The 13,550-nt window shown below is 53.4% G+C and overlaps 1 protein-coding gene across 1 annotated transcript; it reads left to right on the top strand.

Annotated features, from left to right (window-relative positions):
• Positions 1 to 1,869: 1,869 nt before the first annotated feature.
• LOC135324013 (olfactory receptor 14J1-like) lies at positions 1,870 to 11,783 on the top strand. Its single transcript, XM_064499447.1, has 5 exons — positions 1,870 to 2,388; positions 8,083 to 8,146; positions 9,547 to 9,560; positions 10,825 to 10,963; positions 11,647 to 11,783. Exons 1-5 carry the CDS (start codon positions 1,870 to 1,872, stop codon positions 11,781 to 11,783), a joined length of 873 nt encoding a protein of 290 aa, XP_064355517.1.
• Positions 11,784 to 13,550: the final 1,767 nt, after the last annotated feature.

Genomic DNA, 13,550 nt, shown 5'->3' with positions numbered 1-13,550 from the left:
TCACAGGAAAGGCTGTGGGAGGGTGGATGTGGGCAATTCCCTGACACTTTCTGCAATGCAGATGCCTTCCCCTGAGCCAGCCCCTGTGTCTCCTCTGCCACCCAGCAGAGCCTCTGCCCTCAAGGCCACAGCATCCAGGGCAGGAGTCACCTCCTTTGCAGTCCAGCCTCCAGGAGAGCAGATGTGTCTCTCCTGTACGTGCCCATTTTACCACTGCCTGACAGAGGGGCTGAGAGCAAAACCTCCTCTGCAGGGGGATGTGCACAGCTGAGTAAGATGCAGGCTTTCCTGCGTGCCCATCTGGAGGTGTTTGCATGGGAGCGAGGGGTCCAAGACCCCTTCTAGCCTGTGGGTCTTTGGGCCATGCAGTCTGTAGGGCTGGGGAATGTGCCAAGTCTCCCTAAGGAGACATCCTCTTTTGGGCAATGCACTAACCCAAACACTTTTGCCCCTCCGGATTCTCTAGTAATGGAAAAAGCCAAGGATTTATATCCATTAAGTATATGTGCTCCATGTGTGGTGAGAAACTGCCCCCTCACCACACCCCCAAATACATGTTGCTGTTTGCTATCGCCATGTAGCCAGTGTGGCAGAGCATCTGGTGAGAGGTAAGGGACTGGAGTTACAGATGAGTTTCAAATATGAAAAACCAGTTTTGTTCTGGAGTCACACTTGTGGTTGGGCTGGGTACCAGGGCTAGGCTTGTGTGCATACCCCGAACACTTCAGTCATTAGCTCCTTGCCTGGCCCAAGAATTTCCTGGACGGTCGTCTGCATAGATGGGAGAATAGGTTGTCCTGAGACAATGGACTGCCTTGAAACTAAGTGATTTTGACTGGACCTAGGCAATTAAGTATTTGACTGAGAGTTATGGCAGCCCTGCAGGTGGGAATTTCTGGAGGTTGTAGAAATTCCCCCGTGGCAAATCCTGCTGTGTCTAGTTCAATTTGTATCCCAAAATGTGTTGATAAAGATCCTGGGTGGAGTGTCCCAAAGTGTCCTTGCTGCAAAAGTGATCAGATTGTGCACAGCTAAGACATTTGTAAAGAGTCAAATACAAAGTGTTTCTGCAGTAATTGTCGCATACGCTGAGGTTAAGGTGTATCAGTAGCAATGAATTATGCATGTGCTGGGTGGTCACATGGGTCCCCAGCCAACTGGATTAGAGCTGAGCCAAACAGGAGTTCAGGAGTCTCAGCTAATCCAGCTGACAGCACTGCAAGGAGACACTGTCACTGCACAATGACTGATCATCTTGTTTTGATGATTTGATTCTGAATGTCTGTGTAACAAGCAGGGCTGACTCCTCTGGAGCCCATGGACAGAGGACCCGGCTCCTCCTGGCAGACTCAGAAAGCAGAGACCAGAGCAGAAGTAAAGGAAGTGAAGGAAGGTCGTCCTGGTAAGGAGAAAGGAAATGTGGGGAGTTGCTCTGAGAAATGCTGTGGGTTTTGTTCAAAGTCAGTCCTAACTTGTCAATGTCTTTTCCTCCCTGGGCATTCTCCCACAGCCCAGAGGCAGCAAATGTCCAACAGCAGCTCCCTCAATGAGTTCCTCCTCCTGGCATTTGCAGACACACAGGAGCTGCAGCTTTTGCACTTCTCGCTCTTCCTGGGCATCTACCTGGCTGCCCTCCTGGGCAACGGCCTCATCATCACAGCTGTAGCCTGTGACCACCGCCTCCACACCCCCATGTACTTCTTCCTCCTCAACCTCTCCCTCCTCGACCTTGGCTCCATCTCCACCACTGTCCCCAAATCCATGGCCAATTCCCTGTGGAACACCAGGGCCATTTCCTACTCAGGATGTGCTACCCAAGTCTTTTTCTTTGTCTTCTTTATTTCAGCAGAATATTTCCTTCTTACTACCATGGCTTATGACCGCTTCATTGCCATCTGCAGACCCCTGCACTACGGCACCATCATGGACAGCAGAGCTTGTGTCAAAATGGCAGCAGCTGCCTGGGCCAGTGGTTTTCTCTATGCTCTCCTGCACACTGGGAACACATTTTCAATACCACTCTGCCAAGGCAACACAGTGGAGCAGTTCTTCTGTGAAATTCCCCAGATCCTCAAGCTCTCCTGCTCAGATGCCTACCTCAGGGAAGTTGGGGTTCTTGTGGCTAGTGGCTGTTTATTCTTTGGGTGTTTCATTTTCATTGTGCTGTCCTACGTGCAGATCTTCACAGTCGTGCTGAGGATCCCCTCTGAGCAGGGCCGGCACAAAGCCTTTTCCATGTGCCTCCCGCACCTGGCCGTGGTCTCCCTGTTTGTCAGCACCTCATTTTTTGCCTATCTGAAGCCCCCCTCCCTCTCCTCCCCAGCTGTGGATCTGGTGGTGGCTGCTCTGTACTCGGTGGTGCCTCCAGCGGTGAACCCCCTCATCTACAGCATGAGGAACAAGGAGCTCAAGGAGGCACTGAGGAAATTGATTCAAGTGGTACTAGTTCAGCAGCAATGAGCTGTCCGTCCCTCTTCAGAGGTGATTTCTGATTTTCTCAGACAAGTTTTGTGCTTTGGGCATTCTCCTTGTGATAATCATGTTTGTACAGAAGTGTTTCAATGCATCCCACTTCTCCAGAGATAAAAACCACATCTTTCTGACCCAAAGGCCTTCTGTAAATGTGTCTGTCAGAGTGTCAGAGGTGGCCTATCTCTAATAAAAGAAGATTTCCTCAGTGCTGTGCTTGAAAGCTGGTTTCTTCTTCAAAAGCTGAAGCAAAGAATGCACTCAAGGACTTTCACCATGAAAGGGCCTGTTGCATTTCTAGGGCTCTCCATGGCCTCAAGGCGATGAGCTCGTGAGGTGCTGTGTTAGGGAAGGAGGGCTGCATTCAGCTCTCACTTGTGGGTGCCCAGTGCTTCTGGAGGTGCTGAATGGTCAAGCGGTGTCTGCCTGGGACTGTCTGCCCTGTGACAGGGCTGGTGACAGATGCCCACAGTGGGGACCCAGCAGGCAGAGGGAAGGGAGCCTGGAGAGGGGTTCATGTCACCTTCAGTGGAAAACCCTGGGCTGGATCTTGGGATACACCTGAACACAGCCTGAGCCATTTGAAATGTCCAGTGATTGCTCAGAGCATCATCCAAACCACAGAGCCCTTGGTAGGGGGTGGTCAGGTGCAATGATGCCCGTCCAGCTGGGTCTGCTTCTCACCCCAACCACCACGGCCAGTGCAGAGTCACCCCGTGGCCCTGGGGCACCACAGCCCGCTCGCTCTGCAGAGCAGCACCGCCAGCTCGGGGCCCTGCGGGGAGCACAGGGGAGGCTCCAGGAGTGGCCAGGCAGGCCAGCACTGATGCCCTCCCTGGGGTGAGGACACACACCGGTGGGTTTGTGGGGCAGAGCCAGGTCTCGTGGAGGGGAAGCAAGACATGCCGGGCGCAGGAGAGTGGAGGCCATTTGCAGCCCTGGCTGCACAGCCCACGTTTATGGGTGAGTCTTGCTGTGTGGCCAGCTCGTTCCTGCTGGGCTCAGTGCCTGTATCAAGGGGAAGAGCCAGGCCTAGGCAGCCTCTCTCCTGGCCCAGACCGCAGCAGGCCCTGGGCACGGCTGTGTGCTAACCCCTGCGTGGGGCATGGCCAGGGCTGGGCAAGGTGCAGAAACTGTGGAGGCTGCCAAAGCAGGAGGGCTGTGGGGGACGGGGCACCGAAGGCTGTCACAGGGACTGTGCCAGGGGAATGTTGGCCTGGCCCACCAGCTCTTGTTCTTGCTCCAGCTGTGCTGGAGCCAAGGCTGAGGACCAAGAGGTCCCTCAGGCAAAGCTGTGCTCCTTGGGGAGCTGCTCTGAGCACCACAACAGGCAGAGCACGCTCCTTGTATGTCCCCGTCCTGCTGGGAGGGTGGCACAGGTACAGCCCCTCGCTGCAGCCCCCACTGGCTCCTGCTGACCTGCCCCTGCCTACCTGCCCCTGCCAACCTGCCACCACCCCCGTGCTGCCTTGTCCTCTGTCCCTCTTCTCCACACTGCAGGGACCAGGGATGCAGCAGGAGCTGGCACAGCCCCACAGCCGCTGCCCGGCCCCTGGCCCTCCCCTCCTGACCGCCAAACATTACATCCATCTTCAAGAAGGACAGGAAAGAGGATCTGGGGAGTGATGGGCTGGTCAGTGTCACCTCAGGCCCTGGGAAGCAAATCTTCCTGGAGCTGGTTCCAGCCACATGAAGGGGTTGGAAACAGCCAGCACAAAGTCATCGAGGGCAAATTGTGCCTGACCAATCTGACTGCCTTCTGTGCTGGGATGACTGGCTGTGTGCAGAAGGGGAGTGCAGTGCATGCACTCCTTGAATGTAGGAAGGCCTTTGACATGGTCTTCCATAACTTCTTTGTAGCCAAACTGGGGAGAGGTGGGATGGAGGAGTAAGCAATGGAGGGTGTGGGAAATGAACTGGAGGCCGCCTGGCTCAAAGGGTGGAGAACAGTGGTACAAAGCCGAGTGGTCTTGAAAGAGTTGGGGATTTGGCTGACAGAAACTTCATGGCATTGTACAAGGAGAAATGGCAGGTCCTCTATCAGAGGGGGCAGAACAGCCTGTGCATCAGATTAGGCTGGGACTTGACCAGTAGAGGAGTGACCTGATCTGGAGAAGTTTTCCCATTTCCCATGCATTTTGCCCAGCTGTCCTTCTGGCTGAACCTAACCTGAGCCTAGGGAAAGCCATTTCTCCTGCCTGGGCCTCTTTTGGGCCTTGGGCTTTTCAGTGTCCCCTCAAAGCGGTGCTTCTTGCCTGGGAGTTGCTAAAGCCGCTGGCAACCTGGGCATACCCAGCTGCCACCCAAGCACCTGGATCCCTGGATCTCCCACGTTTTTGATCCTGGGCATCTCAGGACATGCCCACACACCACAGTGCTGCTGTCCAGGCTCCGGTGCAGAGCCTGGAAGGCAGTGCAATGCCTCAGGACCTGCATTTGGGCTCATTCAGAAGTTTGTGAGGTGACCAAATCCCAGCTCTGCAGCTGCTGAAATTTGAGAACATCCCTGCAACCAACCTTCCTGCTCCTCCTAGTCTCTGCACGGTGCCGGGTGACTCTTGCAGAAGGGAGACTCCATCCCCCTTGAATACTCTCAGAGATGGGGCTTTCCAAGTCACTGCAAAAGGAAGGACTCCTTTACTTCTTTGGGTTGCTTATCCAGCCTGTGGCACCCCCTCTGTGACGCTGTGAGCCCAGCTGTGCACGCTGAGGTCTCTGTCCTTTCTCTGCCCTGTCTCCTGGGTGTCTGCCCAAAGTCTTGCCAGTGCACCAGGGCCATGGGAAGTGTTGCTTGAGAGAGCTCCCTTGAAGCTGTGACATGTTGTGGAGCTGAAGACCTCACGGAGGCTCGTCTGGGACGTGGCGATGCTCCCAAACCCTTCCTGCTCCTGGTCTGAGGGCCCAGGAAGGTCGCAGGCTTGAGAGCTGTGGGTTTGGTGTGGGTGGGATGGGTTTCCCTTGACATGCCTGAGTCCTGCCTGGGTTGCTCTGAGGGCCCAGGAAAATCCCTCTTCTCCAGGGGCTTGCCTCAAGGCTTTTCCAGACTTTTGTACAGAAACACAACCTGGTCCAAGATGCCCAAGAGCAGCACAGCCCCCAGCATGGTGCAGGACCCCCAGGAGCTGTGTGGCACTCTCCTCTTTTTCCACATGTCCTGATTACAATAACAATTTCTAACATCACTTTACAGCACACGATCTGGGCACTGCAACACTGTAACTCCTTCCATTACTCTTTGTTCATTCCCATACCACACTGTTGATTTGCATTGTGGGGAGTTTAAAGCTTGCTCCGTCTTTCAGTAGTTTGTTCCTCTGGGCAAGTCCTTCATTCTGTTTCTATCTAGCATTTCCTATCTATCCAAAAGATTTCTAGCCAGGCTATCCCTTGTGGAAATGGGACCTCATTGGAGGCAGCTTGGACTTAGCATACAGTTGAGGAGTGTAATTAATTTTACTAAACTATAGCATGCCTTTTTTTGTTTTTTTTCTGGCTTACAATGAAGAAAAATTCTTCTGTGTCTATTTGCAGCTCGTTCTCTAAGGAAAGAAGGTGGGAACTGGGGCATATGAGCTTCAACATTCAGTTGCAGACTTCAGTGGAGAAAGGTTTGACTTTAACAGGAGTGATGCAAGTCCCAGGTGGCTGATTGAGGGAAATGGCAGGGTTGAGTAGATGGGGAATAAGATTGTCCGTACAGTGTCTGACCTCGGGGAACACTGCTTTTCCTGCATGTCCACACTTCCTCAGGAGACACTCTGGATCTATGTCATTTGGAGAATGTTGCTGTCACTTATTGTGAAAGCTGAATAAGAATACTAATCATAAAAACCTTAAAAAGCAGGGATCCCTTTACACTATGTTCTAACCGAAGTCACTGTCTTTCAGCTACACTGCTGAAACCAATTAGCCATACATTACTTGAAGAAAATTATAGGGAGAGACGTGGTTCATCAGGGCTTTTTGCATCGTAATGAGCCCCATGGTGTATTTGGTGCTGAGTCCATGAACCTCAGCTATTGCGAGGAGATTGAGCAAAATGTTCAAGTCAAAGTCAGAAGAAAATTCCAATCCTTTGTAGAGCGTTAATAGATCCCAGTGAGGGCCATTAGCAGCAAAGACTCACTGGGGGCTGATTAGAGCAGAAAATTGTAATCACTGATTACAGGTAGGCAAAGGAAATGTGCAGGTGGCTCTGATACCATGTTAACCCTTGGTGTGTTTTTCAAGCAAAATGTCCAAGCATGGACACTGAGACCCTGGGAAGGGAGATCCTTTCCCCCACGTGTTTTGCGTGGCTCTTCCTGGGGGCAGTGTGCAGGTGGGGGTGTGCAATGTTGAATGCAGGACAATGACATGAGACCTCCTGGGCTCCGCAAGGGGACAAGGGGACAACGAGGCCCTGGTGTCTACTCACAGGCCTCAGTGGCAGAGACAACAGCCATAGGGGACAAAGACATCAGGTCTGTCGGAGGCTTTCAGCCTGTTTCAGGCAGTTGGCCTTCCTTGCTGCCCGGGCACACTGCTGTCTGACTAACTTGCACACTAACTGATGTGCAAGTATACTGTGGGAGAAAGTGTCAAAAGCCTTCCTAAAGTCCAGGTACACAGTGCTTTTAACACAGAAGACCATCAGGTTGGTGAGGCATCATATCCTATGAGTAAGTCTATGCTGGCTGTTACCAGTCACCTTCTTCTCCTTTGTTTACCTAGAAATGGGATCGGAGAAGACTTGGACCATGACACTCTCCTGATCAAAGTGAGGCTGAATGGCCTGTAGTTCCCCACGTTGTCCTCGTGGCCTCTTTTGAAGATGGATGCAACACCGGCCTTCCTCCAGTCATTGGGACATCCCTGAGTCTCCACAGCTTTCCAAGATGATCGAGAGGGGCCCTGATACATGGCAGCCAGCTCTCTCAGCACCCTTAGCTGCCGCCCATCCAATCCTGTAGACTTGTGTTCTTGCAAATCGTTCCTGACTCAACCCTCAGGCACTGCTGGTTGTTTTTCTCCTTGGAAATCCTGAACTCTAAGCACAGTGGCCTGGGAGACCTTGTTGATGGAGGCTGCAGCAAAGGCATTAAGTTCCCCAGACCTATCTGCATCTGCTGTTACCAGATTCCCTGCCCCATTCAGCCATGGGCTCACATTTTCCTTGTTTATGCTTTTACTGTTTCTGAAGGAATAGCAGATCATCTTTGTGCCTTTGACATCCCCTGAAAGCATCAATCCTAGAGGAGCTTTGGCTTTCCTAACTGCTTCTGCACTTCCCTGGACACAATTTTAAAATTCTCCCTTTGCAGCCTCTCCCTTCTGCCCATTCCTGTGTGCTGCCTTTTTGTACTGTTGTTCAGTTGTGCATTTAGCCAGCCTGTCTCCTGGGATGTCTGCTTGTTCTCCTGGGTATCAGTATGGGCCATTCTCAAGCTTGGAGGAGGCTGTCCTGAAAGATCTGCCAGCTGTCCTTAAAGACCTGCCAGCTGTCCTGAGCTCCTTTGCCCTTCAGAGCTGCCTCCCATGGGATTCCTCAACCAGTCTCCCCAGTAGGACCAGGTCTGCTCTTCTGACCTCCAGAGTCTGGACTCTGCTACTCTTCTTTTTCACTCCCCTCAGGAGCAGGGGCTCCACCACCTCGTGGCCCCTGAACCCAAGGCCGACACTGATTGTCACATCCCTGGTCAGTTCTTCCTTGTTTGCAGGTTCCAGGTCCAGGAAGGTGTCACCGTTGATGACCTATCTGGCTTAGCTGTGCTCAGAAGTTGTCCCCCACACCCTCCCGAATCCTCTTGTACTCTTTCTACCCTGCTGCATTGCCCTCCCAGGGAATGACAGGGAGACTGAAGTCTCCCCATAGGAACCGGGGTCTGTGATCCACAGACTGCCTCAGGTTGCCTAGTGTTGCTTTTGTAGTTCTGCAACAGCTTGTGCATCTCCCCTTCCTCTTGTTTTCTGGCCCAGGCTTTGGGCATTTGTGTGTATTTGGGCTGCAGAACCTCAGCTGTGGCACCAGGGCTGAGCGCAGCATTGTTGCTGTGAAGCCTGTTCCGAATAACAAAAGACACCATGTATGCAAAGGCCAAAGTTCAGCACAAAGACCTGCCAGCATAGATAGCAGATGGCAATGCAATGATGATATGAGGCACCCACTAAGGCAACAAACCCTGCAGTACTCAAGGGCAGAGAGAACCAGAGCTGGGCCATGCAGCCATGTCAGGAGAGGTGTTTGGTGCCTGAGGAACCTCAGCAAATCCCCTCAGCCACCCCTCTGCCTACAAGCAGCACCACCATAATTTTTGTTAGACTCCTCAGGGTTGGTCTTAGCTGCTGCTTAGCACCTGCAGACCTGAAGGTATCTGCCCCGGGACAGTGCCAGGCAGCAGCACTATGATGCGTGAAAGAGAGGAAACTTCTCACAGGAAAGGCTGTGGGAGGGTGGATGTGGGCAATTCCCTGACACTTTCTGCAATGCAGATGCCTTCCCCTGAGCCAGCCCCTGTGTCTCCTCTGCCACCCAGCAGAGCCTCTGCCCTCAAGGCCACAGCATCCAGGGCAGGAGACACCTCCTTTGCAGTCCAGCCTCCAGGAGAGCAGATGTGCGTCTCTCCTGTATGTGCCCATTTTACCACTGCCTGACAGAGGGGCTGAGAGCAAAACCTCCTCTGCAGGGGGATGTACACAGCTGAGTAAGATGCAGACATGCCCATCTGGAGGTGTTTGCATGGGAGTGAAGGGTCCAAGACCCCTTCTAGCCTGTGGGTCTTTGGGCAGTGCAGTCTGTAGGGCTGGGGATTGCGCCAAGTCTCCCTAAGGAGACATCTTCTTGTGGGCAATGCACTAACCCAAACACTTTTGCCCCTCAGGATTCTCTAGGAATGGAAAAAGCCAAGGATTTCTATCCCTGCAATAGATGTGCCCCATGTGGTGAGTAAGCCCCTCTGCTACAGCCCTTCTTCTGGAGAATGGGTTGTGAAGAAGTTGCAGACCTCTTCCCCATTCTGAGTAGGCTTAATTGGAGAGAGGATGTGGACACAGAGCTTGCCTGTACCCCCTGCCTCACAACCCCTATTGTGGCTGCAGATGTGGTGCAGGTGGTAAACTGATGTGAGGATAGGATCTATCTGAGTGGAACGGAGGCCTCTGCAATGGGTCCTGTAACCCCTGCCTTCATGGGCCTATGTTCCTCCCTTGCATCGAGTGGGAGCTGGTGGTGATTGATTTGGATACAGACACCTCTGTTGAGAAGGGTGAAAGAGGAGGAGATGAATTCCTCCCAGGGTTGTTCTCTTCCAGAGGCTGATGGGCTGGATGCTAATGTCATCTCTTCCTGCAGGACATGGAGAGTATCCCCACGGGGTCACTGCTTGAAATCCCCCTCACTCAGCTCAGGGCATCCATCCCCAGAAACTGCCCTCCCCTAACCCCCAAATACATGTTGCTGTTTGCTCTCTCCGTGTATCCAGTGTGGCAGAGCATCTGGTATGAGCTAAGGGACTGAAGTTACAGACGAGTTTCAGATATGAAAAATCCATTTTGTTCTTGATTCATACTTGTTGTTTGGCTGGGTACCAGGGCTACGCTTGTGTGCACACCCAGAGCACTTTGGTCATTAGCTCCTTGCCTGGTCCAAGAATTTCCTGGCCAGTCATCTGCACAGATGAGAGAATAGGTTGTCATGAGACAGTGGACCACCCTGAAACTAGGTGATTGACTGGACCTAGGCAATTAAGTATTTGACTGAGAGTTATGGCAGCCCTGCAGGTAGGAATTTCTGAAGGTTGTAGAAATTCCCCCGTGGCAAATCCTGCTGTGTCTAGTGCATGTTGTATCCCAAAATGTGTTGATTAACACCCTGGGTGGAGTGTCCTTGCTGCAAAAGTGGTCAGCTTGTGCATAGCTAAGACATTTGTAAGCAGTCAAATAAAAAAATGTTCCTGCAGTAACTGTCACATACTCTGGGGTTAAGAAGTATCAACAGCAATGAATTATGCATGTGCTGGGTGGTCACGTGGCTCCCCAGCCAAATGGATTAGAGATGAGCCAACCAGGGGTTCAGGAGTCTCACCTACTCCAGCTGACAACACTGCAAGGACACTTGGTCACTGCACAATGACTGACCATCCTGTTTTGATTCTGAATGTCTGTGTAACAAGCAGGACTGACTCCTCTGGAGTCCATGGACAGAGGACCCTGTTCCCAATGGCAGACTCAGAAAGCACAGACTAGAGCACAAGTAGAGAAGATGAAGGAAGGTCCTCCTGGAAAGGAGAAAGGACATGTGGGGAGTTGCTGTGAGAAATGCTGTGGGTTTTGTTCAAGTCACTCCTAACGTGTCAATATCTTTTCCTCCCTGGACAGTCCTCCAAAGGCCAGAGGAAGCAAATGTCCAACAGAAGCTCCCTGAACGAGTTCCTCCTCCTGGGGTTCTCTGACACACGGGAGCTGCAGTTCCTGCACTTCTCGCTCCTCCTGGGCATCTACCTGGCTGCCCTTCTGGGCAACAGCCTCATCATCACAGCCGTAGCCTGCGACCACCGCCTCCACACCCCCATGTACTTCTTCCTCCTCCATCTCTCCCTCCTCGACCTTGGCTCCATCTCTGTCACTTTCCCCAAATCCATGGCCAATTCCCTGTGGGATGCCAGGGCCATTTCCTACTTGGGATGTGCTGCTCAAGTCTTTCTATTTGTCTTCTTTATTTCAGCAGAATATTTCCTTCTTACCATCATGGCCTATGACCGCTTGTGGCCATCTGCAGACCCCTGCACTATGGGACCCTTATGGGCAGCAGAGCTTGTCCCAGAATGGCAGCAGCTGCCTGGGCCAGTGGTTTTCTCTATGCCCTCCTGCACACTGGGAACACATTTTCAATACCACTCTGCCAAGGCAATATCCTAGGCAAGTTCTTCTGTGAAATTCCCCAGATCCTCAAGCTCTCCTGCTCAGACTCCTACCTCAGGGAAATTGGGGTTATTGTGGATAGTCTTTGTTTAGTCTTTGGGTGTTTCGTTTTCATTGTGCTGTCCTACGTGCAGATCTTCACTGCTGTGCTGAGGATCCCCTCTGAGCAGGGCCGGCACAAAGCCTTTTCCATGTGCCTCCCGCACCTGGCCGTGGTCTCCCTGTTCATCAGCACTGTCATGTTTGCGTATGTGAAGCCCCCCTCCATCTCCTCTACAGCTCTGGACCTGGTGGTGGCTATTCTGTATGTGGTGGTGCCTCCAACACTGAACCCCCTCATCTACAGCATGAGGAACAGGGGGCTCAAGGAGGCACTGAGGAAACTGACTCAACTGGTACTAGTTCTGCAGCAATAACTGTCCTGTCCCTCTTTGTAAGTGACTTGAATTTATCTCAGACAACTCTTGTGCTTTCAGCATTCTCTTTGTGATAATCATGTTTGTACAGAAGTATTTGAATTCATCCCACTTCTCCAGAGGCACAAACCCCATCTGCCTAAGCCAGAGGGCTCTTGTAAATGTGTCTGTCACTGTGTCAGAGCTGGCCAGTCTCTAATAAAAGGGGATTTCCTCAGTGCTGTGCTTGGAAGTTGGTTTCTTCTTCCAAAGCTGGAGTCAAGAATGCACTCAAGGACTTTCACCATGGAAGGGCCTGTTGGTTTTCCAAGGTTCCCCTGGGCTCAAGGTGATGATCTCATGGGGTGCTGTGTTAGGGAATGAGGGCTGGATTCAGCTCTCACTTGTGGGTGCCCAGTGCTCCTGGAGGTGCTGAATGGTCAAGCGGTGTCTGCCTGGGACTGTCTGCCCTGTGACAGGGCTGGTGACAAATGCCCACAGTGGGGACCCAGCAGGCAGAGGGAAGGGCGCCTGGAGAGGGGTTCATGTCACCTTCAATGGAAAACCCTGGGCTGCATCTCGGGATACACCTGAACACAGCCTGAGCCATGTGAAATGTCCTGTGACTGCTCAGAGCATCATCCAAACCACAGAGCCCTTGGTAGGGGGTTGTCAGGTGCAATGGTGCCCGTCCAGCTGGGTCTGCTTCTCACCCCAACCACCACGGCCAGTGCAGAGTCACCCCGTGGCCCTGGGGCACCACAGCCCGCTCGCTCTGCAGAGCAGCACCGCCAGCTCGGGGCCCTGCGGGGAGCACAGGGGAGGCTCCAGGAGTGGCCAGGCAGGCCAGCACTGATGCCCTCCCTGGGGTGAGGACACACAGCGGTGGGTTTGTGGGGCAGAGCCAGGTCTCGTGGAGGGGAAGCAAGACATGCCGGGCGCAGGAGAGTGGAGGCCATTTGCAGCCCTGGCTGCACAGCCCACGTTTATGGGTGAGTCTTCCTATGCGGCCAGCTCGTTCCTGCTGGGCTCAGTGCCTGTATTGAGGGGAAGAGCCAGGCCTAGGCAGCCTCTCTCCTGGCCCAGACCCCAACAGGCCCTGGGGACGGCTGTGTGCTAACCCCTGCGTGGGGCATGGCCAGGGCTGGGCAAGGTGCAGAAACTGTGGAGGCTGCCAAAGCAGGAGGGCTGTGGGGGACGGGGCACCGAAGGCTGTCGCAGGGACTGTGCCAGGGGGATGTTGGCCTGGCCCATGAGCTCTTGTTCTTGCTCCAGCTGTGCTGGAGCAGAGGCCAAGGACCACGAGATCCCTCAGGCAAAGCTGTGCTCCTTGGGGAGCTGCCCTGAGCACCACAACAGGCAGAGCACGCTCCTTGTATGTCCCCGTCCTGCTGGGAGGGTGGCACGGGCACAACCCCTCCCTGCAGCCCCCACTGGCCCCTGCTGACCTGCCCCTGACAACCTGCCACCACCCCGGTGCTGACTCGTCCTCTGTCCCTCTTCTCCACACTGCAGGGACCAGTGATGCAGCAGGAGCTGGCACAGCCCCACAGCCGCTGCCCGGCCCCTGGCCCTCCCCTCCTGCCTGCCAAACATTACATCCATCTTCAAGAAGGACAGGAAAGAGGATCTGGGGAGTGATGGGCTGGTCAGCGTTGCCTCAGTCCCTGGGATGCAAATCTTCCTGGAGCTGGTTCCAGCCACATGAAGGGGTCGGGAACAGCCAGCATGAAGTCATCGAGGGCAAATTGTGCCTGACCAATCTGACTGCCTTCTGTGACAGAATGA

The sequence above is a fragment of the Dromaius novaehollandiae genome, chromosome 30 (genome assembly GCF_036370855.1).
Source record: "Dromaius novaehollandiae isolate bDroNov1 chromosome 30, bDroNov1.hap1, whole genome shotgun sequence".
NCBI lineage: Eukaryota > Metazoa > Chordata > Aves > Casuariiformes > Dromaiidae > Dromaius > Dromaius novaehollandiae.
The sequence above is the reverse complement of the archived record's forward strand: the minus strand, read 5'-3'. Positions and strand labels throughout refer to the sequence as shown.